The 26394-nt window shown below is 38.3% G+C and overlaps 1 protein-coding gene and 1 pseudogene across 2 annotated transcripts; one reads left to right on the top strand and one right to left on the bottom strand.

Annotated features, from left to right (window-relative positions):
- Nucleotides 1–1331: 1331 nt before the first annotated feature.
- Nucleotides 1332–9979, bottom strand: LOC110938078 (ubiquitin-related modifier 1 homolog 1). Of its 2 annotated transcripts, none has more exons than XM_022180547.2 (5): nucleotides 9829–9979; nucleotides 9696–9729; nucleotides 3381–3456; nucleotides 2640–2722; nucleotides 1332–1730 (listed from the first exon to the last, which is right to left on the bottom strand). In XM_022180547.2, the coding sequence occupies exons 2-5, from the start codon at nucleotides 9716–9718 to the stop codon at nucleotides 1613–1615; spliced, it is 300 nt and encodes a 99-aa protein (XP_022036239.1). In that variant the 5' UTR covers nucleotides 9719–9729; nucleotides 9829–9979; the 3' UTR covers nucleotides 1332–1612. The 2 variants fall into 2 exon arrangements, with proteins under 2 accessions (XP_022036239.1, XP_022036240.1); XM_022180548.2 differs by having other exon boundaries at nucleotides 9696–9745; nucleotides 9829–9977.
- A 2114-nt stretch (nucleotides 9980–12093) lies between these two features.
- Nucleotides 12094–25125, top strand: LOC110938077 (annotated as a pseudogene).
- The last annotated feature ends 1269 nt before the right edge of the window (nucleotides 25126–26394 follow it).

The following is a 26394-nucleotide window of genomic DNA, read 5'->3' as shown; positions in this document are numbered from 1 at the left end:
CTGAGTTATTAATCCGACCCATGGATAGAGGGTTAAGGACCAACGATTGTGGTGTTGGTCTGTGAGTGGTTTTGGGGGGCAACTAATTAATAACCAACTTCTCCATTTCCCACAACCAAACTTTGGATGTCCGACGGTGGTGTTGAAGTCGCCGGCAACGGAGGAGTGGTCGGAAGAGACGGTGTTTTGGTTGATGGACTGTTTTGCCCCTTGTTAGAGACCATTATTACTTTCTCAGGTTGTGGTGGGTTGTGAAGGTGGAGGAGGTGGGGGTGTTAGAGTTTTTTTAGAGAGAGGTTGAAGAAGATGGAGGTAGTTTGCAAGTTTTTTATATATATATTTTTTATTTCTTTTAATTGTTTAAGGGTAATATAGTCATTTCACACATAGTTAACTGAGAAATTTAACAGAGGTTACGTCAAGGGACCAACCGAGTTCATTTTTGACAACTTTTGGGACCACGCGTGTAATTAGTAAACCACTAGGACCAAGTATGAAATTTTTGCAAACCACAGGGACCAACCAAGCATTTAACTCTTCACAAAAAAAAACCAACAAAATTGCCAACCATTTATGGTTTTTTGAAACACGGGGCAATTGCATGTATCTTTCTCTAAATCCTTTTAATTGCAAATTTACCTAATCCAAAAATAACAACAACAACAACCATACCCGATAAATCCCACAAATAGCAAAGCTATTTATAAGGTCGGGGGAGGGTGGGATGTAGACAGACCTTGCCTCTATCCCTAGGGATAGAAAGGCTGCTTCCAGAAGAGACCCTCGGCTCCAAAACAAATGGCATACCAACACATCAAGTTAAAGAATATAGACAAATAGAATATAGAAAAAAAGAAGTCACCTATACCAAAAATAAAATTGCATAAATCCTCTTACTTAATAAAAACATAAAAACAATTGTATATGTACTTATTATGATTTATTTTATAGATTTAAATTACAGAATAAGGGGGCGTGGTAAAAAAAACACGGGGTGGTGTTGGGCGTGGAAAGGGCCCCACGTTTTGTTTAAAAAAAAAAACTCACCAATCACAAACATCCTACCACAAACCATCAATCAACTCGCGCCACATTACCAACAAAATTTGCCCTCCACGCCAGTGGAGATCCTCAAGCTCCACCCACAATGCCGCCCTCCACGGCCCCACACCATACACAGGTAGGAGCTTCCACGCCACATTTTCACGTCCACACCGTGGTCTAAGGGATCGGTGAAAAATCAATTTTGTAGGTAAATTTCCCAACAATTCAAACATATGGTCACGATAAACTGGGATGCTGACATTAAACACACATGGAGGTGAAATAGGTTCTTTTCAGATTGCATCTATATGCATATATGTGTATTATTATATATATATGTAATTGTACCCACACCATCTAATTTGCATCAATAAAATACTGAGTTCGTAACTTTGTCTTGCAGGCTGTAGCTAGATTACTGCATAGATGAATAAAGTATAACCCGCTTTCGTTCATCACAAAATAAGCTAATGGGAGAGTAGCAAGCAACCATCCCCCATAGATTACAAAACGAAATTGATCTTAATTTCCAACATTGTATCAAGTAGCCGAAACGCAAACATAGCGACTATCCCCCATGCAAAGTAGAGATGAAAACGACAACATCCTTATTTTCCAATGTCGTATCAAGCTGACCACTCAATTCCCAGTCACAATCATTCACAAGAACAAGAACCCCGGGTCGTCTGCACACCAGATCACAACATGACCAGCTTTAGTAGTGGTGGTGATTCACTTATGAATGGGTCAAATTTTTTATAAGGTAAATGGGTATAATTAAAAGATTAACTGAAAAGGATGCAGGTCAAAAGGGTAAAAATCTGCCAGAAGTGTCCTTTTAATGAATGCATTTTCCTAAATCATTTAGTTTAAAAAAGAGAAAAATGCCCGGATAGTCCCTGTGGTTTGTCCATTTTTCACCTTTAGTCCCTAACTTTCTAAAATTACAGCTATAGTCCCCAACTTTTGTAATTTCGTTCCCGGATAGTCCCTGAAGCGGATGGAGGTTAGTTTTTTGTGTTAATTGGGTGTGAATTGGGCTTATGGGTTTGCTGAGATTGAGAGAAAGAAAGCTTCTGCAGCTTTACAGGGAAGGGATTGTTGATTTTTAGTTAAAGTGTTTTTATAATATAGGTGGAGCACACAATATAATTAAATTTCTTTTTTATTGTTTTAATTTTTATGTTTAATAGTAAGGGCATTTTAGTAAATTCACATCCACTTAATACCAAAAACTAATCCCCATCCACGCTAGGGACTATCCGGGAACGAAATTGCAAAAGTTGGGGACTATAGCTTAAATTTTAGAAAGTTAGGGACTAAAGGTGAAAAATGGGCAAACCACAGGGACTATCCGGGCATTTCTCTCTTTAAGAAATGATTGATGTAGCAATACAATTTTAATAATCGTCAGTAACACGCTGTTTAGTTGATATTTAATAAAAAGTGTATTTGGATAGACATGGCAAACTGGACCGGCGAGAACTATTTGTCTTGACCTGACTTGACCTGACCTCATTTTGATACTTCCACCTCAAGAATTGAGTTTTGGGATGTTTATGAAAAAAAAAATCACAAAGCATGAGGAAACTTACACAGTGTCTCCCTTCATGAACATTTCAGGCCTCTCCTTGATTAAATTGTTACGAACCCACGCAAGCAAGTGCTTCATGGTTAACTAAGAAACAAGGTAAATAACAATTATACATCTAACTAGAGCATAGTCGTAAGGAATTATTGGATTTTAATAATCCCAACTATTCGCAGTTGGCCGCCAAGAGTCCCAACTTTAAAAATAACCACTGGCATTCCTAACTTTTAACATATTGGCCTCTAATGGACCCTGACTAATAGAACCCTAACGGCATTAGTCTCCGGTCGTCGGAAAAACGTTTTTTGGCCAGAAAACTCATTTTTCGCCAGAAAACTCAACATTTTCGTCCCGAACATCTGTGTAACCTTATTATGGACCTTTGGGAACCTTTTTCTAGTAAAAGCCCCAATTATTAAAGTCGCCGGAAAACTCCTTTTTGCCGGAAAACTCAACATTTTCATCCCAAACCTCTTCGTAACCTTAGATCGGACCATTTAGAAACATTTTTCTGGACAAAAACGGTTTTCCGGCGACTGGAGACTAACGACGTCAGGGTTCTGTTAGTCAGGGTCCATTGGTGGCCAATATGTCAATAGTTGGGACTGCCATTGGTTATTTTTGAAGTTGGGACTGTTGGCGGCCAATGACGAATAGTTGGGATTATTAAAAACCAATATTCCTAATCGTAAAGATCTAAACTTTTAGCGTTGTGATTGAAAAATGACAACTTAAAGATTTGCACCTTCTTTTCTTCAGCTGGTAGGTCAACATCAACACTGTGAACTTTCACCGAGTCACAAAGAAGTTCCAGCCCTCCACTAGATTTAACAACAAAACAAAAAATTAAGGATCGTATAACTAATGCCACTAAGAATTAGATGTTGAGGACGGTCAGGCATCATAGAATAGAATTGGGTAATAAGTACATATCATAAGTCCGAAATGCCAATTAAATCTTTAGACAGACTCCAGATTTATTAAAATGGTTTAAAATATGTACATAAAACCTTTACTACAAGCTAAGTAGTTAATGCGGTAAAATATTGGATATTGGTTATTTGGTTATCGCGGTGAGATATCGGTAATTTTAATATCAGGCTAAATTTATATATATAGCAATTTAACACTAACAATTCAGTATACTCTCCTACCATTAACAGTGGCGGACCTACCCACGGTCGTGGATGGGTGGGTGGCCGCACCCCTTGATAAAAAACTTTAGTGTATATTTTAGGCAAAAACCCGACCGCACCCCTTGAAAATATGGTTGAACGTCTCATCCGCACCCCCAGCAAACAATTTATGGTCCACCATGTTAGGATTTAGATCACACACACACGATCAATAAACGAAAGCAACAAGAAAAGTAGACACGAGATTTACGTGGTTCGGTCACAGTGTGTAACCTACGTCCACGGGGGCAACTAGGGTTTGTATTTTTATTGAGTGATCATGATTACAAGTACAAGAGATATATTTATAGGCTAGAATTAGGGTTAGTCCCTTGCTAAACAAGTAACTAAACAACTAGGCTTAAAATACTTAAAGCCCATTAGGGTTAGGGCCGGCCGAACCCTTTCCCATCTTCTCTCTAATTCTTGGCTAGCCTTAACGGGTTGGGCTGAAGACAACATCTCCAACAATCTCCCACTTGGTGTCTTCGGACCTCGAACTGCACCGTCTCTTCTGTACTTATGTAAATGAAAATCCCCCTTGATCTTCAAAACTCCCTAGTTACCCCGCCTTCTCAACATTATTCCTGAAGGCCAGCTGAAGCTATGCATAGCTTCAGCTTATCCAGCACCACAACCTTGGTAAACATATCTGCTGGATTCTTAGCACCTGGGACATTCTTCAAACTGATTAATCCTTCACTGATCAATCCTCTAACAAAATGATACCTCATCCCTATGTGCTTCGTCTTCCCATGATAAACGGGATTCTTTGCAAGTTTCACTGCACTTTCATTGTCACAATACAACGGGTAGTCAGCTTGATTCTTCCCTAACTCTTTCAGAAAAGCTTTCAACCATACTAGTTCTTTACTGGCCTCAGCTACTGCCATGTATTCAGCTTCTGTAGTAGATAAAGCCACACTTTTCTGAAGTTTGGACATCCAACTCACTGCTGTTCCTCCCACTGTAAAGACATATCCTGTAGTGCTTTTAAATGTATCTTTACAGCCACCCAGGTCAGCATCTGTATAACCCTTGAGAACCACAACCTTTCCTTTAAAACACAGCCCCATCTTTGACGTACCTTTCAAATAACGAAGCACCCATTTAACTGCTTCCCAGTGTTCTCTTCCCGGATTTGACATAAAGCGACTGACAACTCCAACTGCGTGTGCTATGTCAGGTCTCGTGCATACCATAGCATACATTAGACTTCCTACAGCAGATGCATATGGAACTCTAGCCATATCAGCTTTTTCTTCTTCTGTTCTGGGACACTGTTCTTTAGTAAGCTTGAGGTGACTTCCTAAAGGCGTGTTTCTAGGCTTGGTCTTCTCACTGTTCATACCAAATCTCTCTAACACTTTCCCGATGTACTTCTCCTGGGATAGTGTCACTGAGCCATCTTTCTTGCTTCTGGTTATACTCATCCCGAGTATCTGTTTGGCTGGACCCAAATCCTTCATCTCGAATTCTTTGGACATTTGCTTCTTTAACCTGCTTATTTCTTTCATATCAGAACCTGCAATTAACATATCGTCAACGTAAAGTAACAATATGATATAAGAGTTGCTGAACTTCTTCAAATAGCAGCAATGGTCCATCTGACATCTCTTGTACCCTGACCTCTCCATGAAGTTATCAAACTTCATGTACCACTGTCTGGGTGCCTGTTTAAGACCATACAAACTCTTCTTCAATTTGCAGACCCAGTTCTCTTTCCCAACAACCTTGAATCCCTCAGGTTGTGCCATATAAATGTCTTCATTTAGGTCACCATGTAGAAAAGCTGTTTTCACATCTAACTGCTCTAGATGCAACTTTTCTGCGGCTACAATACTAAGAACCAACCTGATGGTAGTCATCTTCACCACCGGAGAGAAAATCTCATCATAATCAACTCCCTTCTTCTGCTGAAACCCCTTGACTACTAAACGGGCTTTGTACCGTTTAGAACCATCGTGTTCTTCTTTGACCCTGAAGACCCATTTATTTTGTAAAGCTCTTTTATCAGGCGGAAGCTTTACTAAGACCCAAGTCTTGTTTTTATCTAAAGAGCTCATCTCATCCTTCATTGCATGCTCCCACTGGAGAAAATCTTTCATCTTGACTGCCTCAGAGTAGCTTTCTGGTTCACCGTTTTCTGTCAAGAGAATATAATTAACTGAAGGATTATATTTATTAGGCGGTTTACTAACTCGGGTGGATCTCCTGACCCAATTTTCTGACGGGTCAGGCTGCTGTGGAGGCTGTTCTTCTTCATGCTCTGAGCTCCCACTGTCAGAGACTTCTCCTGTCTCATTATATCCACCTTCAACCTCTGGTCCTGTGTCATCTTCAGAATCTGATTCAGGTTCTATAACTGGTTCATTCTTTTGACCGTCAGTGTCAAACTCGACCACTTCTTTCTGAACCTCTAACTTCTCTGAATTCCTATCTTTGTACAGCTCTGCTTCATTGAATTCAGCATGTTTGCTTCTGACTAGCTTTCTGCTTTCATGATCCCAAAGCCTGTAGCCTATTTTATCAGACCCATATCCAACGAGCGTGTATTTCTTTGCTTTGGCATCTAACTTGTCACCTTCAAGATCAATATCATAAGCACTACACCCGAAGATTCTCAGGTGATCATACTCAACTGCTTTTCCCTTCCATTCTTCCTGAGGAATCTTGAATCCCAACGGTACTGAAGGCCCACGATTGATAAGATAAGCCGCGGTGTTAACCGCATCAGCCCAGAACATTTTTGGGAGCCCTGCATTCAATCTCATACTCCTGGCTCTCTCACATAGTGTTCTGTTCATCCTCTCTGCAACCCCATTCTGTTGCGGAGTTCCTGGAACTGTATTTATCATCCTGATCCCTCTCTCAGCACAATAATCTGTAAATTCTTTGCTGATATATTCACCTCCGTTGTCAGACTTCAAGCATTTCACCTTCAAATCAGTTTCAAGTTCAACAGCAGCTTTCCATTTCTTAAATTTATCAAAAACTTCAGATTTATGTTTAAGAAAGTAAACCCATACCTTGCGTGTTGAATCGTCTATGAAGGTCACATAATAGCGAGATCCTCCAGGTGAAGCAACTGAAGTCGGCCCGTACACGTCTGAGTGAATCAGCTCCAATTTCTGAGCTTTTGGTGCTCTCCCTGTCTTCACAAAAGTCACCTTCTTTTTCTTGCCAAGGATGCACGGTTCACAAAACTCAGACTCGACCTGTTTCAGTTCTGGAAGCTTTCCCTTGGTAACAAGTATCTTCATCCCCTTTTCACTCATGTGGCCGAGTCGTTGATGCCATAACTTTGATAGACTCGGCCCATCAGATACTGCATTTACCCCGTCAGTTGGTACCTCAACCATGTATAGTGTACCTCTCTTCTTTCCTCTTGCAATGACCATACTGCCCTTAACAACTTTCCATTGTCCTCTACCAAAGTGGACATCATATCCCTGATCATCAAGCTGACCAATGGATATCAACATTCTCTTCAAACCAGGAATGACCCGAACATTCTTCAAGGTCCAAATGGTTCCCAATGGTGTTTTTAAGTCTATGTCTCCAATTCCTGTAATATCAAGACTGTGATTATTAGCCAAACGAACTTTACCAAAGTTACCTGTTCGTAGATTCTTCATCTTCTTTGTGCTAGAAGTAGCATGAAACGATGCTCCTGAATCCATAATCCAGTCTTCAACAGTATTTTCGACACAACAAATAAGGGCATCCTCTGAATCTGAGGCTGTGGTAGCATTCACCTCCTTTTTGTCTCTATGAGGTTTAGTACACTGACTTCTAAAGTGCCCATGCTCATCACAGTTCCAGCACTGTATGTCTTTTCTCGGTTTTGCTGGTCTTGACTTGCTTCTTCGTTTTGACTTTGACCTTCCTCTATTTCCACCTCTATTATTACTTCTCCCTCTCCCCTCAGTACTGAGCAACGAACTTGTCTCTCCAGAATTCCTCCTTCTCGAGTCCTCATTCAATATCAAGTCACGAACTTTAGCAAAAGTGAGGGTCTCAACTGCCCCAGTGACTGCAGTAATAGTTCCTGACCAGCTGTCAGGTAATGAGGACAAGAGCAGGCATGCTTGCAGTTCATCATCTATCTTGAATTTTACTGAATTCAAACGAGACAAGTGAGAATTAAACAAATTAATATGCTCAATAACAGAACTTCCCTCTTTCATGCGGGTGTTGACTAACTCCCGTATCAGAAACACCTTGTTGGCAGGAGACGGCTTCTCATACATATTTGACAAAGCCTCGATGATTCCTCGTGCTGAGGTTTGTTCAGAAATATTGTAGCCAACATTCATAGAAAGAGTGAGCCTGATAGTTGACATAGCTTTCTTGTCAATGGCTGTCCACTTATCCGTTACAGGTGTAGGAGGAGGCTCTAAGGCTGCATCCAGATCCTTCTGTATCAGCAAATCCTTGATTTGCATCTTCCACCATCCGAAATTCTTCCCATCAAACTTCTCAATTCTGACTTTTCCATCGTCAGACATCTTTGCTGAATAACAGAGACTAACCAGAGAATCGTGAGAGAATAAACTGAAAAAAACAACCCTGAAATCTGACCTCGAAAAACGTGCAGGAAATCCGAAAAACGCAGCAGCGAAAATCGGTAAAGAAACCCTTCTTTTTGAGCGGCGGCGGCTGGAAACCCTAATCTGGTTAGCGGCGGCGGCGGTTCTGCGATTCCGGCAAGATGGTAGGCGGCGGCAGGCAAAACCCAATCTGGGTTAGGTGGCGGCGGCGGTACCCGGTTGCCCTGGAGCGAAGCTGCGAAACTGCAGCGGGTCGGTGGGTGTCGGCGGTGGAAACCCTAGCGGCGGCGAAACCCTAATTAGGGTTTGCGGCGGCTGGAGGCAGGAGGTGGTAGGCGGCTGGTGTGTGTTCTTGATCAAGAGCCCGAGCTCTGATACCAGTTGTTAGGATTTAGATCACACACACACGATCAATAAACGAAAGCAACAAGAAAAGTAGACACGAGATTTACGTGGTTCGGTCACAGTGTGTAACCTACGTCCACGGGGGCAACTAGGGTTTGTATTTTTATTGAGTGATCATGATTACAAGTACAAGAGATATATTTATAGGCTAGAATTAGGGTTAGTCCCTTGCTAAACAAGTAACTAAACAACTAGGCTTAAAATACTTAAAGCCCATTAGGGTTAGGGCCGGCCGAACCCTTTCCCATCTTCTCTCTAATTCTTGGCTAGCCTTAACGGGTTGGGCTGAAGACAACATCTCCAACACACCACTGACTACATAGCTTTAGACAGACTCCAAATTTATTAAAATATGTACATAAAACCTTTACTACAAGTATTATTTGACAAAAATCTTTATGGTGCCTCCTGAAAAATTGAATCAACAGAAAGCAAAGGTGCATTCGCTTAAAGTAGATTTAGCGGTGAGTGCATACACTCAACCAACAATTAGGGTTCTACATTTCTCATGTGCTTAAATAAAAGATTCAACTGACTTGTAGTTATTTGTCTGAAAAAGCACCTAGAACTAGAAGCTTAACTAGATCTGGAGTCGAACACGACCGATGTATGATTACTTTGGATTCCCTAACATCTATAAAAGTTTTCCATGTCAAGAGTTGGGATTCTTTGGGTTTTGTTTCAATTCAGAGATGATCTTGAAGCAGTTACAGGTATAGATAAAGGCAGTGTCTTTGTTTGTGCAAACTCAATGAGGCATACAAGTTGACAAAGGATCATGTACCAAAGCTATCCAAATATCTTTTGATCCCAAACCCAAAGGGTATTTCAAGTCAAATATCAATGTTTTCTACTCTTGAAATAGCTCAGTTTGATCACAAATTGAAGTATACGACATACAAAAGAGAAAAATATATATATATATACCCGAATTCAAGAGTTAACTGCATCTTCAATTATCCTGCAAAAGAAAAACCCTAAAAGAGGGTTAAGAAGGGTTCGGAGATTCAACTCAAAATCCCAAAATAAAACATGTTTTTTTCTGTAAGAAGAAACCAACCTCCGTGAAATTGAAAACCTGCGTTCGTTGATGGGTGAATTGCTTGCAATGAAGAGAGCGTGCAAGTGAGGCTGTTTATTCGGCGGTATTGAAGCAACGGAGAAAAAAAAACCGGTAATGTTCATTCAGTTAACATTTGGGCCGGGTTCATTCCGGTTGGTTTTTGTTTGGCATGGTTGTAAAAATCTCGATTGGCGATTAATCCCGATTAATTGCTAGTCCGCATCCCACCTCTCGACTATCGACTAGCAATTACTTCAACACTTGTTTTTGGTATCTTAGATTGGGTGAAACTATAATAGTGACGTTTTAACAAGCTCACCCTTTATCTTTTTTTTTGAATGACGAAATTTCATTAAAATAACCACTAGCAAAAAGCAAACAACGCTTAAACAACAAAGTACACTAGATTTTCCATAACAAAGATCTAAACGGAGACCTATTTTTTATCCAAAGTTAACTGAGAGACTTTATTTGCTCCATGATTTTGTTAATGTTGACCGTTGCGCCGACAAAAACAACCTCATTTCTTGTCTTCCAAATACACCAACACGTCGAAATCACAACCCCATAGAAGACTTTTCTCAATCATCATTCCATTCTTTGGTTCTTATGCGTCGTCGAGAGACTCTTAATTGAGAACGCATAAATGGGAGGAACCCTACACCAACTCACCACTGCTCGCCAAACAAGATAAGCAAAGCTGCAAGAGGTGAAAAGGTACTTAGGCTTTCATCTTCTTCCCCGCACAGCTTGCAAATGCACGACCCAACTTCTTCATTCCTATTCTTTAAAGTCGTAAGGGTTGGGAGTCTTTTCATTTCTGCCTTTCGAAACCATTATATTAGCTTTAAGAGGGATCAAATTATTCCATTCCATAACGAACGAGGCAACCACGTTATTAGCTTCAAACAACGCGTTTTTCATTGACTGCACAAAAACTCCCCGTCTTTGCTCACAAGCCAAGTCCATCATGCCGAGTCTGAAACAAACCTTTATATAACGTCCGGAAAAACATATCCTAGTTGTTGGTCTTTTAGGGGTTTATTCACAAGCCTGTGACTACTTGTGAAGCTATTGTGATATGACAAGGTACATACGTACTTGTGTTGTTGTGACATCTAAATAGTTATGCCTAATCATTTAGTATTAGAGTGGGGGAGCTCTTTCGAAACAGTATCTCTGTCATCAGAGATATTAGTAAGATTTGCCTGCATTTCACTCTCCACAGCCTCTACCAATAGCGATTTATTTAAAAAGACAAAGATAAGATTTACCTACATTTTACTCTCCTCAGACTCTAACACGATATATTTAAAAAGAAGTAAGAAAATGATCAATTTAAAAGACGACCGATTTACTAAACAAAATGTTTAAAAATTTACGAGTTTTGAACAAACGAACGTTTTTAAATATACAATATATTAAAGAGGATAAATGGATTAAACATAAAAAGACGTCTATGACAAAAAAAAAACGTTTTTAAAGAAAGACGTATTTACTTCTATATATTTAAACGAGTTTAATTAAGTAATAATCGTAAAGATAAGAAAATAATAAAAACAAAATAACAATAAAAAGTAAAAAAAGAATATATATTTTAATAAAAAAATGAATAAAGAATGAGATTGTGGTTTGGTTTTTGTTAGTTTGAGTAATTACATAAATAGCCCCTTAAATATTAAAAGAAACTTTACAATTTACCTAAGTAACTCAAAAGTACTAAAATACCATTACATTTAACAGAAAAAAGTAAGATAGTTAGTGTTAGGGGTTATAACCGTTACAAAATCCAAACTTCAAGTTCTCATATGTCACAAGATTTGTTTTTGGTCGCAAGAGTTAAAATGACTAAACCTGGCCAAAATAGTATTATGATTAGGATAGATGATGTAACGTTATTAAAATAAAATATTAATTGCATATAAAGTTACGATTTCATATAGTAGAATCTTAGTTGTATGAAATTGATTTTCAGGCACATTGATCCATCATCTTCTCCCCCTTGATCCTCGGTTAACTAGGGGCATGTTTGGGTAAGCTTATTGAAACAACTTATTGACTTATTGGCTTCTTGGAAAAGTCAGGATTTTGTGACTTATTGACTTATTGGCTTTTCCCTCTCACATACACCCTCTTTGCCAAACATCATTTTAGAGCTTATGACTTTTCAAAAAGCCAATAAGTCAATAAGTTGTTTCAAAAAGCTTACCCAAACATGCCCTAGGTCTTTCTTACAGACAGACAACACATTTTCTCCCTAAATTCCCTCATCACTCATCCAGGTATCTCCATCCTCTCACTCTAATACTTCCAGATCTTATTCAATTCACATCATCATCATCATCATCATCATCATCATCATCATCATCATCATCATCATCATCATCATCATCATCATCATCATCATCATCATCATCATCATCATCGTTTGCATTATCTGTTTACTCCTAACATACATACATACATTAATGCGTAAATAAACTGAATATTTATAGGAATAACCAAACAGGGGTTTTAAGTTTTGGAGTTTTGGGATGGCAACTCCAGGTGGACCTAGACCTGCCTACATTCCGCCTAATTTTAACCCTAATTTGATTGCTGATAATATGCAAAACCTTCAACTTAATCGCCCTAACCTTCCCCCTGATTCCGGTCCCGGACCGAGAGGTCCGGTTCCTCCCTTTGGGCAACAGCCGTTCCCTACGTCAGCTCCGTTTTCGAGTCGTCCACCGCCTAATGCAGTTCCCAGAGGTGCAGTGGTGCCTCCAAGTGGACCTCCACAAGGTGCACTGCCTCCGTTTATGGTTCCGAACCGTGCCCCTGCTGCTGCTGGTGGTGGTAGTAATCAGCCTCCTTCACTTGCTTCAAGGCCAATGGGTTCCGGACCTTTGCCGTCTTCAACAACTAGTACGCGTCCTGGTCCTTTTGCAGGTCTCCCTGTGCCACCGCAGAATGTAGGCGGTGGTGGTCCGGTTACTAATGGTCCTCCGATGTTTAGACCGGGCGGTATGCAAGGTGGTCCTCAGTATCCTCCGAGACCGTCTGCTGGGCCTCAACCTTCTCCGCCGATCATGTCGTCACCTGCAGGTCCTTATACAGGCCAACCAACACCTTATTTTGGAAGTCTGCCAGACCAACCGCCTAGAGGACCTCCGGCATTTTCCGCTCAAAGTCCAGGCATGCCTCCGCCACAAGCTTCTCCGTTTGGGGCTCAAGCTCAACCATGGCAAATGCAACCTCGACAAGTAAGTATATCGTTTAAAGTTCTCTTGTTTTAATGTAACTTAATTGATCCTACTTTTTACTGTTGATATTGAGTTATAAATTCATATAATGTTTTAGAACGTCCCACCACCACCGATCCTTGGCTCTGGTCAACCACCAAGAATGTTCGGCATGCAACCGCCACTTCCTAATCAACAATCTATGGCTACAATATCACCCGCTATGGGTGCTGGCGGCTCCGCAGTTACAGTACCATCAAAGATCGATCCTAACCAAATTCCACGACCTATCCCTAATCCCTCCGTGCTTCTTCACGAAACTCGCCAGGGCAACCAAACCAATCCTCCACCGGTATCTCAAACTTTCTAAACAATTTATAAGTGTTAATGCACTACATCTGTTGATTGCGTCTAGGTGTCTAGGATCAGGTCTTACATCGTATTGTATAGCATAGGGCACGAAATACGAGAAAACATGTGTTTGTATGGGTTGTATAGGCTAGGTCCGCTCATATGAACATTAGGGTTTTGGTTCGCTTATTTGACATGATGGTCCGCTTATGTGGACTTGTCTGGTCCGCTCTTATGGTCATATGACACATAAGTGGACCCAAATGTCTATATATAGGGTTGTTCGAGCGGACCTCATAAGGTTGTTGTTGGATTCCACGCCGAAGCTCTGCCGGTGTGACGATCGAGCTGTAAAACGTTTCAAATCAATAAAACAAGCAGTTAGGAGGAAGAACAAGCTATATCTACTTGCATTTCTTATTATTCCGCATCTGAAACGCAAGAGACAACCTCTGAACGACTCGTTCGGGTCAGCAAACGATCCTACAATAAGCCTGCTTTAATTGCATTCATTTATGAATTATGATTGTTGTCGTTTTGCTTTATTTTGAAGCCTGCTACAAGTGAATTCATTGTAAGGGATACTGGAAACTGCAGTCCACGGTACATGAGGTGTACCATCAACCAGGTGATTCATACGTCGTCTTTTCTACTTTGTGTTCGAACATGTTGGTTGCTTAGTCTGATATGGGACTTTTATGTTGTTTCAGATTGCTTGTACGTCAGATATTTTGACCACTTCGGGGATGCAGTTAGCGTTGTTAGTCCAGCCTTTAGCCCTCCCGCATCCATCTGAGGAGCCAATCCAAGTAATGCATAAAACCTTGTTTTTTCTTTTGATAAATTATTATATCATATTATATTATATTATATATATAATAGAAGAGGGTGTCTGAGGAATAGTTCCTAAGACACAACCTCTTTTTATTTATTTATTGTTTTTCTTTACAAAATTTACAACAATGCCATTTAGGTTCTAGTTTTTTGTTTTTTGTTTTTGTGTATTCAATCCTTCTACTTTTAGTATTGCCATTTACACCCCCTCAACTTTCTAATAACTTTTTAAAATGTCATTTTGACCCTCTCGAGTTTTACGTGCTTATTTTTATGTATGTGAGTCAAATATAATACGGTTTCGTGCTTATTTTTATGTGCGTTTTTTGTTGGTCTACATTTTGTTCGGAAATGAGTCGGGTCAAATATAATCTGGTTTCACTAGGCGGTATAAATTCGAGTTACTTTACGTTTCGGCTCTGCTGCAACGTGTGGTACCATTCTTTAACGTAAAAAAACACTATTTTCTTACGTTCTTATTTTTAAGTACGTGTCGTTATAAATCCAAGTTGGTTTAAGTTTCGACGTAAATTTTCTCGCTAAAGAGCCAGGTCAAATATAATACGTTTTCATTCTTATTTTCCTGTGCATTTTCAGTTGGTCTACATTTTGACGTAAATTTTGTTCAAAACAAGTCAGGTCAAATATTTGACAGTACAAGTTCGAGTTACTTTATGTTTCGACACTGCCGCAACGCGCGGCGGGTCAAAATACTAGTTATATTGTATACGTTAAAGCTCATCAAATGTGAAAATTCTCCTTAGGGGCACTTTCCATTACAAATGCGCAGTCTGTAACATCCTTATAGTACTTTTATCATATTAGAATATATTTTGAAATTTTAAATAGTAATATTTTCAGATAGTGGATTTTGGGGAAAGTGGTCCTGTGCGTTGTTCTCGTTGCAAAGGCTATATCAATCCGTTCATGAAGTTTGTTGACCAAGGAAGGCGATTTATCTGCAACTTCTGTGGTGAGTAGTGATCTCCTGTTGACCAATCGTTGACCATCATAATCTAAGCTTATGTAGCTTTTCACGTTTATTATGCTTTTTTCGCAGGTTTCACAGATGAAACTCCGCGTGACTATCAATGCAATCTAGGTCCAGATGGCAGAAGGAGAGATGTTGATGAGAGACCCGAGCTATGCAGAGGCACAGTTGAATTTGTTGCCACAAGGGAATTTATGGTTCGGAATTCGGATCACTACTTCATGATTTAAGTTTCCAGTTATATATACATAGTGAATTAGGTTGAACCGTAACCGAATTTCTCGTATTTTGCCAGGTGCGCGATCCGATGCCAGCAGTGTTTTTCTTCCTCATCGATGTATCAACAAACGCCGTACAAACTGGCGCGACAGCTGGAGCTTGCAATGCTATCAGTCGAGTTATTTTAGATCTTCCTGTAAGTTTGTGTTCATTAATATTATGATATTATCGGATCATAATCATGTATTTGATAATCCGATCGGTGCAGGAGGGTCCTCAGACGATGGTGGGAATTGCTACGTTTGACTCAACCATCCATTTTTACAACCTGAAACGGGCATCACAGCAGGTTCATTGTTTTGAACAAATAACAAGAAGTTTAAAACGTAAAGAAAACATGTTTGTTTAACTGTTGTAATATCTTTCTGAATTTGGTGTTGCAGCCGTTGATGCTAATAGTTCCCGATGTACAAGATGTTTACACTCCTCTTCAAACTGACGTTATTGTTCAGCTTTCTGAGGTTTGTCATGCAAAATCTCTACATATATACATATGAGTTTTTTCTACTTGATTGGGACTAATATTAAGTGTAAATTATATTGAGTTAATTACTGTTTTCGTCCCTGTGGTTTGTCAAAAATCACTATTTCAGTCCATTAGTTTAAAAATTGCGATTTCAGTCCCTGTGGTTTCACGTTCGTAACCATTTCAGTCCACCTCGTAACCATTTCAGTCCCTGTACTAACAGAATAAATGGATTGAAATGGTTAGGAAAGTGAAACCACATGGACTGAAATAGTTACAAAAGTGAAACCACAGGGACTGAAATCGCAATTTTTAAACTAATGGACTGAAATAGTGATTTTTGACAAACCACAAGGACGAAAACAGTAATTAACTCTTTTGAGGTTACAGTGTCGTCGGCATCTTGATCTACTTGTGGAAAGCATCCCAACTATGTTTCAGAGTAATAAGACTGCTGATTCAGCTTTTGGTGCTGGGATAAAGGTACTAAGGTTTCTGTTTCATTGACATTTGACAATATTGCGTCTGAAAAGAAGCGCAAGATTTCTGTTGATTTTGTCACATGACCTTCGCTTCCATGTTATTCAGGCCGCTTTTATGGCAATGAAGAGCACTGGAGGCAAACTTTTGGTATTCCAATCAGGTAAGCTCCATGAATTTCTAATTAAATATATTTATTCGACGAGTAGTGGCAAAGTCATATTGATCATATTATCCGTGTAATTAACATATATATATATAGGGAGAGGATCATGAGAAAACTAACTAAAAAAGCCTAAAAAACATACCAATTTTTTTTTTTACAAATTTTTATAAAAAAATCGTTATTTTTTATATATAAAAAAAATTCAAAAAAAAAATATTTTTTTTTGTTGTACTGCACATGTGCATTATATCTGTAATAGTGCACATGTGCAATACAACAAAAAAAAATTTGAAAATTTTTTTCCATACATAAAATATAGCGATTTTTTATTAAAAAAAAAAAAAAAAAATTGGTATGTTTTTTAGGTTTTTTTAGTTAGTTTTTTGGTTTTCTCGTTTAAACTAGTTTTCTCATGATCCATCCCCTATATATATATATGATACTATATTGAGTGTGTATTCTGTTCTAATCACTGTTGAATATTTTAGTGTTGCCTTCTGTTGATATTGCGGCTCTTTCTACTAGGGAAGCGGAAGGACGATCTAATATATCTGCAGGAGAAAAGGTAAATGCCGTTCAAAATTGAAGTACCTGCTTCTGTTGATTTTTCAGGTTTACCTCAAGTCTCAATGTGTGTTTGTTTTTAATTTTCAGGAACCCCACAAACTACTCCAACCAGTAGACAATACTTTATAGACAATGGCTATTGAACTTGCAGAGTACCAGGTTGACTTTCCTAACTTGCCTCCTTTTTTACAGTGTGTGTGTGTGTGTGTGTCTATATATATATATATATAGGGAAGAGCTCATGTGAGAACTCCTCCGAGTTGTGAGAACTCGTGAGAACCGCACTTCTCGTGTGAGTTTTTCAACGAATTTTTGCACAAAGGTAGAGTAACATCTAACTAAGACATCTGTAAAAAACCCGGAGAAAAATTTACGAGCCGGCTTTTTCTCGACCTGTAAGTATCATCTATGGTGGCGTAATCACTGTAGCGATAAAGTTTTAGTGATTTTGCCCCATCGTAAAAAGTGCCCTATGATTTTTTATTTATTTGTTTTTTGAAATGGTAATTTGAAAAAAATCTTTGGAAGCCGGGTTCTCACAACTCAAGCTAGTTCTCATTTGAACCATCCCCTATATATATATATAGAGAGAGAGAGAGAGAGAGAGAAAGTGTATTGTACAATTGGGCTTAACGTACATTGCGTACGCTGTGAATGTATAACATGCTAATTTTGTACTTACAACATGCGATATTTTGGATAGGAGGTAAAATCGTATGAGTAAAAAAAACAATCGCATGTTGGAAAAAAATAAAAAAATCGCACGGTGGTTAGAAAAACAAAATCGCATGTTGTATATTCACAGCGTACGCAATGTACGTTAAGCCCAATTGTACGTTAACCAACCCCTATATATATATATATAGAGAGAGAGAGAGAGAGGCCTAATAAATAACTAACTGGTTGCGCCACGTGTTACAATTCCGTGAGCCCATTCGTATTCTGTTTCTTAATTTATAACAGTTGATTAAAAAAATTCAATAGTAATAAAAAAAATAAAAAAATACTAGTTAGTAACTTATTAGATATTTGACTTCAAATATATTCAATATTATTGCTTTATTACGTAAACTACTTTATTATACGTAAGTTCAATCATATCGTATCTCAAAAGATCGCATTATATGAATTTCTAACCTAGTGTGTGTATATTTATTTTCTATTTCTGTTATTTTAGGTGTGTGTTGATGTATTTCTTACTACCCAAAGTTATGTGGACATCGCTTCTATCTCCATCATCCCAAGGACAACCGGAGGACAAGTAATCATTAATATCTTATAAAACATCATCAATTGTTGTTAACTATATATTTGTGATTTGTTATATAACAAGTTGACGCCACCCGCGCGTTGCGGCGGGATGCTAAAAGGCTAATATAAAAAAAACAATATGAAGGAGAGTTGAATCGGCATGTCCTGTCTGTTGAATATGTGAAAATACCACCCCAACATATTATATTTTGTGATATGTTTTCTTTACAATTACATATATAATACGCGATAATATAAGAAGTTGGTGTTAATTATCGGATGGGGAATCGGCTCACAAATCAAATGGTAAAGACCAGTTTTTTTTTTAAATTATTATATTATTTTAAATTAAATATTAAATATTATATATTAAAAGCCAACTTTTCGTCTTAAAAGAACAATTTCATATAGCATCAAGAACTATTATAGATTTTATCCTAAAATCGTTAATAATAATAACTAATATTATTGTTTATTTTAAATAATTAATAGTTATATACTTATAAAATAATTATTATTGTCATTAAAAAATTGTGAGTGCAAATTTACGGTTTGATTTTAGGTCGCTTTATACAAAAATCAATATTTTTACATGTTAGTTTTTTAGAAATTATCTTCTAACATTATTTTGATTTATTGATTTATTATTCATAAATATTTTAAGAATGGATTGTTCAATCATTTCTGATTTAAAACCAAAATAAATCATCCTAGGAGTTTAACTCAATTATATTACTATATAATTTTTGTTCTTCTGTTTTATTCTATAGTTTCATCATGATGTGAAACATGAAGATTAGAAAAGAAATAAAATTATTTCTCTAAATATTTGCAGAAGATAACATGAATCTCAAATTTAAGGCCACACTATCTTCAAAACCACTAATCTGGAGTAGGTATTCTTATTACTTTGGTTCCAACCCTTCACGTTTGTTTAAATTTTTTTTTTAAAGTTAAACCATCAAACCCATTTATTTAGTTCCTTTTTTTTTGTTAATCACTGTAGACAAATGCATATTAATGCATATTTTAGAGAGATCAGAGTTCTAGAGAGAGAAAAAAAGGGTGTGGTGACCGGTCAGATTTCCGAGCAGCGGCGGCGGCCATCATAAGCCAGTCGGATGATGTTCCGGTTACGTCCGGCGGTTCTCTCCGGTGGCGAAGGTAAAACGATCCGACTTTCCGACGATAATCTGCAGTGTTGGCACTGTTGCCGGTGTCCGTTATTGTTGTTGCCATAAGTAATTTAACGGCAACCGTAACCCTGGTATTATGGCGTTAAGTTAGTGTTGAAGAAGCGAGAAACGTCGAGGTCCGATGTCAGTTATCATTGTTGCGTCCTCGACTATATGATGATTTAGTGCAAAAAGTCACCATGATCTAAACACCATTTGAATAAACCTGCATTCACATAAATATACTTATTCAGAAGATAAGAGAAACAAAATAACACATTCTAAATTAAAAAAAATCAACCCTAATTGAATTACCAAATCAATCACCAGAGAGCGTGGATGGCAGAAAAGGTGACTGAAAACCCGAAATATTCACGGTAATTTGCAGATACATATATATGTGTCACGAAACAGTGTGATGAATCAACACATCTTCATAAGATGGTTGTAGATACACACACATGTCATGGACCAGTGTGATGAATCAACGCACCTCTTCATATGATGGTTGCGTTATATTCTCTTGAACGGAACGACGGTATTTCAAACAGATAGTGTCTGACTGTCCGGTTGTTTAGATTGGAAGGGACACGTGTTTAACAAAGGAATCATGTTGGTTTGTGTGAGTGTAGATGGAAAGGCGGGAAAGAAACAAAACCGCATGAGTGGCTTTTTTTAATCAATTCAGATGGGTGCGTCCGTAATGATATGTGACGGTTTGTTTTGTGTCCCGTGTTACTTTTTGTTATAACGGTGCCTTTGTATGGACACGTCGGTTAAATAAGCAGGTGGTACCCCAAGTTAGTTTTTGTATTGTTATATAATATAATAATATTCAACCATTCTTTCAGGTGTACTATTATCACCCCTTTTCTGCTTTTTCTGATCCCGCAAAACTTTACAATGATCTTCGGTGGAATGTCACAAGGCCTCAAGGGTTTGAAGCAGTGATGCGTGTTAGGTGCAGCCAGGTCAGCAGCTCTCACTTCCTCCATACTTAGACCATGTGTAGTGGTTTGGGTGAATAATGCCCCCACCATTGGGTATTTTCCGCCATGTGGCAGTACAGTCAGCAAGGGGCATTATTGGGCGTTTTTCTAAAATGGGTGTAGTGGGGATGTGGGCATTATATTAAAAGGGTGTAAAGAATTAAATAAAATAAAAAAACTAACCAAATAAAGGGTATTGGTCAAACCTAAAGAAGATAGCTGCGATTGGTGGGTGTTTAATTGTTCCAGCGTGATTTAAATAACGCTAAAACCAAAAAAGTGATGAAAAACGCCCAGGGGGGCGGGTGCTGGGCGTGATTGGGGGGAGAAAACGCCAGGATATAGCCCACTACGGATGGTCTTATCATCTGATTTTATTAATATTAGTCGCTAAAAGTGGTTATTTTTTTCCATTAATTTTTCAGGGTCTTCAAGTTCAAGAATATTCCGGAAACTTTTGTAAGCGCATTCCAACAGATGTTGACCTTCCTGCGGTTCGTCTCCTCCCCGCATTCAAGTTTTACTTACGAAATCATTATTAAATATTAACGGAACCTTAATACTTTTTCAGATTGATTGTGACAAATCGATCATGGTAACCCTAAAACATGATGACAAATTGCAAGATGGCACAGAATGTTCTTTTCAGGTATCTATTTGTTATAAAATAACCTACTGAACTTCATATTGATTAATATTATCTTTTTTTATAGTATGTTTTAGGGCTGCAAACGAACCAAACGTTCGACGAACAGTTTGTGAATTGTTCGGCGGGAAGTTCTTTGTGTTTGTTCGTTTATTAAACAAGCGAACACGAACAAGAAATTTCGTTCATTTAGTTAAATGAACAAACATGAACAGAGGTCGTGTTCGTTAGTTTATGTTCGTGAACGTTCGGTAACGTGTCCGTTTGTGTTCGATAGTTCAGTTGTGTTTTTAGTTTTTATATCTACTTAAATACTTCAAAATTCCAACAAATTAAGTATCTAATAAGTGTTAGTGTATTATATATTCTGTTCATGAAACGATTGTTTGTGTTCGTTTGTTTCCATTTCTGTTCATGAACATTAGTTTGTGCTCATTTGTGTTCGTCAACGTTCGTTTTTGTCCTTTGCCTAAAATTAACAAACAAACACAAACAAGTTCATTTCCTTAACAAACGAACACGAACATAAAATCTCGTTCGATAAGTGTTCGTGAACGGTTCGCGAACACATATATTTCTTAACAAACGAACACGAACAAGGTCTTGTTCGTGTTTGTTCGGTTCGTTTGCAGCCCTAGTATGTTTAATTGTTTATGTTGTTTAGTGTGCACTTCTTTATACTACTGTATACGGGCAACAAAGAATACGCGTCTCTACCTTATCCTTGCCATGCACAATCACGCTGAGTAATCTTTTCCGTTCAGCTGATTTGGACACACAGTTTTCATGTTTTTTAAAACAAGGTAATTGATTTTTTACTGCATACTTGATTAAACACTTTTTTGAGGTAAAATATTGATTATTAATTTTAGAGTTAAATGCCATTTTAGTCCCTGTGGTTTGGGCCATTTTGCCAGTTTAGTCCAAAGGTTTCATTTTTAACCTGTGGGTCCAAAAAGGTTTCACACTTGCCATTTTAGTCCACTGGGTTAACTTCATCCATTTTTTCTGTTAACGAGAAGGCCAATTTGGTAATTTTGTATGTAATTTTGTTTACTAAAAGGACAATTCAGCCATATAAAATGACCGAATTGGTCTTCTCATTAACAGAAAAAAATGGATGGAGTTAGCCCAGCGGACTAAAATGGCAACGGTGAAACCTTTTTGGACCCACAGGTTAAAAATGAAACCTTTGGACTAAACTGGCAAAATGGTCCAAACCACAGGGACTAAAATGGCATTTAACTCTTAATTTTATTTGCTACAGCTGCGAATGGAATTCTTACAAACCCCTTAGTACAAGTAAGGGAGCAAATGACGAATCTTTGCATCAGCGTTCTTCACGCGTATCGCAAATTTTGTGCTACCGTTTCATCATCGGGACAACTTATTCTTCCAGAAGCACTCAAATTGTTGCCTTTGTACACTCTTGGTATGTTTCTTCTTAGTTTTTGGCATTTTAGTTTATCTCCGATTCATACTTTGGGTTGGTTGATAATTAATCTCATTTTTGGGTCCAATTTTAGCTTTAATTAAAAGTATCGGATTGCGAACCGATGCACGGATAGACGATTGGTCATTTTGGATCAACTACGTTTTCCCATTATCTGCACAGCTGGCAATTCCACTTGTGTACCCCAGGATGATAAGTATTCATGATCTTGATTCAAAGGTAAAGATAGAAGTTTTCTTTTTATTCTTTGTATGGTGACTTACTCTTTTTTTTTTTTTTTTTTTTTTTTTTGGGGGGGGGGGGGGGGGGGTTGTTACAGGAAACGGAGGGATCTGTTATTCCGTTATCAAGTGAACAAGTGAATGAAAGTGGAATCTATCTTCTTGAAAACGGCGAGGACTGCTTAATTTATATCGGAAGTACTGCAGATCCCGATACAGTGCGGCAACTGTTTGGCATTTCTTCTGTTGGTGAAATTCCTAGTCAGGTACGACACGTTTTACTTATGAACGGGTCGGTTTGGATTGTATTACCAGAGGATAGTAATAATTTATGTATCTTATATGTCCAGTTTGTATTGCAACAATATGAAAATCCTTTATCCAAGAAGCTTAATGAGGTCATAAATGAGACCAGGAGCCAAAGATGCAATTACCTTCGGTAAGTTTTATGTTTGTTGCATGACTTATAAAATTTTGAGTAAACTGCCATTTTGCTCCCTGAGGTTTGGTCACTTTTGCCACTTTAGTCCAAAACTCAAACCTTTTGCATCTGGGTCCCTGTGGTTTCAGTTTTATTGCCATTTTGGTCCAAAAATGAAATCAGGTCATATTTGTCTTATAAAATCCTGCAATTTTGTCATTTTCCTCAGGGGCAAATCAGGTCATATTTGTCTTATAAAATATGGTATTTATTTATAAAAAAGAAATGATCATTTTGCCCCTGCGGAAAATGACAAAATAACAGGATTTTATAAGACAAATATGACCTGATTTCATTTTTGGACCAAAATGGCAATAAAACTGAAACCACAGGGACCCAGATGCAAAAAGTTTGAATTTTGGACTAAAGTGGCAAAAGTAACCAAACCTCAGGGACCAAAATGGCAGTTTACTCTAATATTTTATATCGATTTCTTTATTACTTGATACATCTTTTGTCGGTATACAACACATTTTTTTTATTGACATTGTTTTACTTGTTGCAGCTTAAAATTATGCAAGAAAGGCGACCCATCAGGTAACAATAACATAAACCTGTTAATCTGTTATTTTTCTCTTTTTTTTTATTTCTTCTTGCAAAAAACACACACTTTTGTAATGTTTGAAAAGTTGCCATGTTTGTAAGAATGGTTAATTTGTTGGGAAAATTACGAAAATGGCCAATGACCAACAGCACTTTCGAATTCGGCCACCTCACGCGTCTTTGGAGCGGCGCATCATGCGTGGGATGCGTCTGGAGGTCCACGGGATGCGTCTTTGAAAATCCCTTCACTGATGATGCGTCTTGAAGTGCACGGGAATACGGGATGCGTCTGAAAGTTGCAGTCATCTCCGGCGAGTTGTAGACGCCTCCGGCTCGGTCTCCGGCGAGTTGCAGTGATGGGTAAACGGTCCGGCGATTCATGCGTCCTCAAGCAGGTGATGTTTAAGTAATTATTGGTGATGTAATTATTCTGTATGTCAAGGATGTATTTTTTTGGTTTTGATTTTGAAATAAGAAACATAATGGTTTTTCGGGATGTGCATATCTCTGAAAAGGTGAAAAGTGAACACTGCACATTTCTCATTGGATGCTGCAACTTATTGGATGCGTCTACATCCCTATTCTCTATGCATCTGGGCCCACTGGATCGCCCGTGTCCATTTCTTATTGGATGCTGCAGAAGTCTGCATACGGACGCATCCCGCACATGATGCGCCGCTCCAAGGACGCGTGAGGTGGCCAAATTCAAAAGTGGTTTTGGTCAATGGCCGTTTTCGTAATTTTCCTTAATTTGTTGCATGTTACTACAAAAAGTCAAATATGAGGGTCAAATCATTTTTTTCTTTTTGGTTTCAGGAGCCCTGTTTTTCTCATACATGGTGGAAGACAAGTCTCCAAGTGGTCTCTCCTATGTGGAGTTTCTAGTGCATGTTCATCAACAAATTCAAAGCAAAATGGCGTGATGGATGTCGGTTTGTTTCGTTTACAACTTCTGATGATAGTATTTTTGTTGGAATTTAGTTGAGCAAAGTTTGGAAATCATAGGCGTTTTGTTCGGTTTCTTCTTGTAGAGTCAGAATAATTAGTTTGGTTTGATTCCTGCTGCTTTTTTTTTTTTTTTACTTTTCTTTTACTGTTAAAGTGATGTTCCTTTTGTTATGTATAAGTTACAATCTTCTTTGAACATTAAATATAAACTTTATACCATTATTATCAATGCAAATTGTTGCCAAAGACACTAATGTTACTTTTACATTAGTGTCCAAAAGCCCTCTGCAACCAAAGTGTGAAAGTTCGGAGTGTCTTTCGGGAGCCCTTTTCTAAACGCTTTAGGCTACACGGTATGGTGATGGTCCTCCTTGGAGATGATCCGCCACGTAAGCGCCACATAGGATGGGCGTGCGGATGGGGCAAAGAGGATGCAGGTAAGGAAATTGGGGGGGGGGGTGATCCTAATATGCATATATATAAGTTGTATGTATAGGTGTGTGAGCCAGGGAGAGGACCGGCTCAAACGGCCGCAACCAAGTGACAAAAATAGCCTCAAAAGTCCAGCCATATTACTACACCATGCTACCGCATTGTTTTGAATTTGGAGTTGGGTCTTCATGATTTGCGACTTGCGGGTATTATAAATTTATAATATACGATCGAAAATACCTGCTACTTACAAAATTTAAAATTTGGTGGACGGATTGTGAATTCTCTAACACCCCGTATTTACTAATCTAACCCTCTTTTTATTTGATTTATTTTAGGACTACGGGGATTATAAATTTGGTACCGAATACCACACCGAACATACATGATGCCCTATTCGATTTTGAATTTAGCTCAATATCGATATCAGTACTATGCGGTACAGTACCGTTCCGGGACTGTTAATGGCACCGTACCATACCGGTACCGACCGGACATATATGGTACATTAATCGGCTTTTAGTTTTAGCTAAATTTCAGTAGTTGTACTATGTAGTACGGTATCAAATCAGTACCGATACCGATCTCATCCCTACTGGCAATCTTTGCCGATAGAGTTGTTTTGCAAAAGTAGGGGGTTTGAGCCCCCAAAGATTACCTTTAGGTGTACTCCATGAAAAAAAAAAAAGCAATCTTAGGTAGTTTGCCATTCAAATCAGCGAAGTTTAATAAGAATTCTGCCAAAAGCATCCGTTTTGCAGGCAAGTACAAGAAGTTCGCTGATTTGAATAGCCATCCTTATTGCCTCGCTGATTTGAACAGGCATCTTCTACAAGATCGCTGAATTCAACAGCAATCTTCTACAAGTTCGCTTTTTTCAACAGCCATCTTCTACAAGCTCGCTGATTTGAACATATATCTTCAAGAACTTCGCTGTTTTTAACATATATCTTCAAGAACTTCGCTTTTTTAATAGCAATCTTCAAGAAGTTCGCTTTTTTTAATGGCAATCTTCAAGTAGTTCGTTGTTTTTAACAGCAATCTTCAATAACTTCGCTGTTTGGAA

This window comes from Helianthus annuus, chromosome 4 (assembly GCF_002127325.2).
Source record: "Helianthus annuus cultivar XRQ/B chromosome 4, HanXRQr2.0-SUNRISE, whole genome shotgun sequence".
Lineage (NCBI taxonomy): Eukaryota > Viridiplantae > Streptophyta > Magnoliopsida > Asterales > Asteraceae > Helianthus > Helianthus annuus.
Note: the sequence above shows the minus strand (reverse complement) of the source record. Positions and strands in the feature narration are given on the sequence as shown.

Excerpts from the sequence above, each read along its gene's own strand:
- LOC110938078 (XM_022180547.2), bottom strand. The coding sequence starts at position 9,718 with ATGCAGTTAACTCTTGAATTCGG. Across the intron at positions 2,723-3,380 it reads TACCAGCTGAAGAAAAGAAG|TTAACCATGAAGCACTTGCT; the intron begins GTGCAAATCTTT and ends CTTGTTTCTTAG. Across the intron at positions 1,731-2,639 it reads TTCATGAAGGGAGACACTGT|ACGACCCGGGGTTCTTGTTC; the intron begins GTAAGTTTCCTC and ends TCTGGTGTGCAG.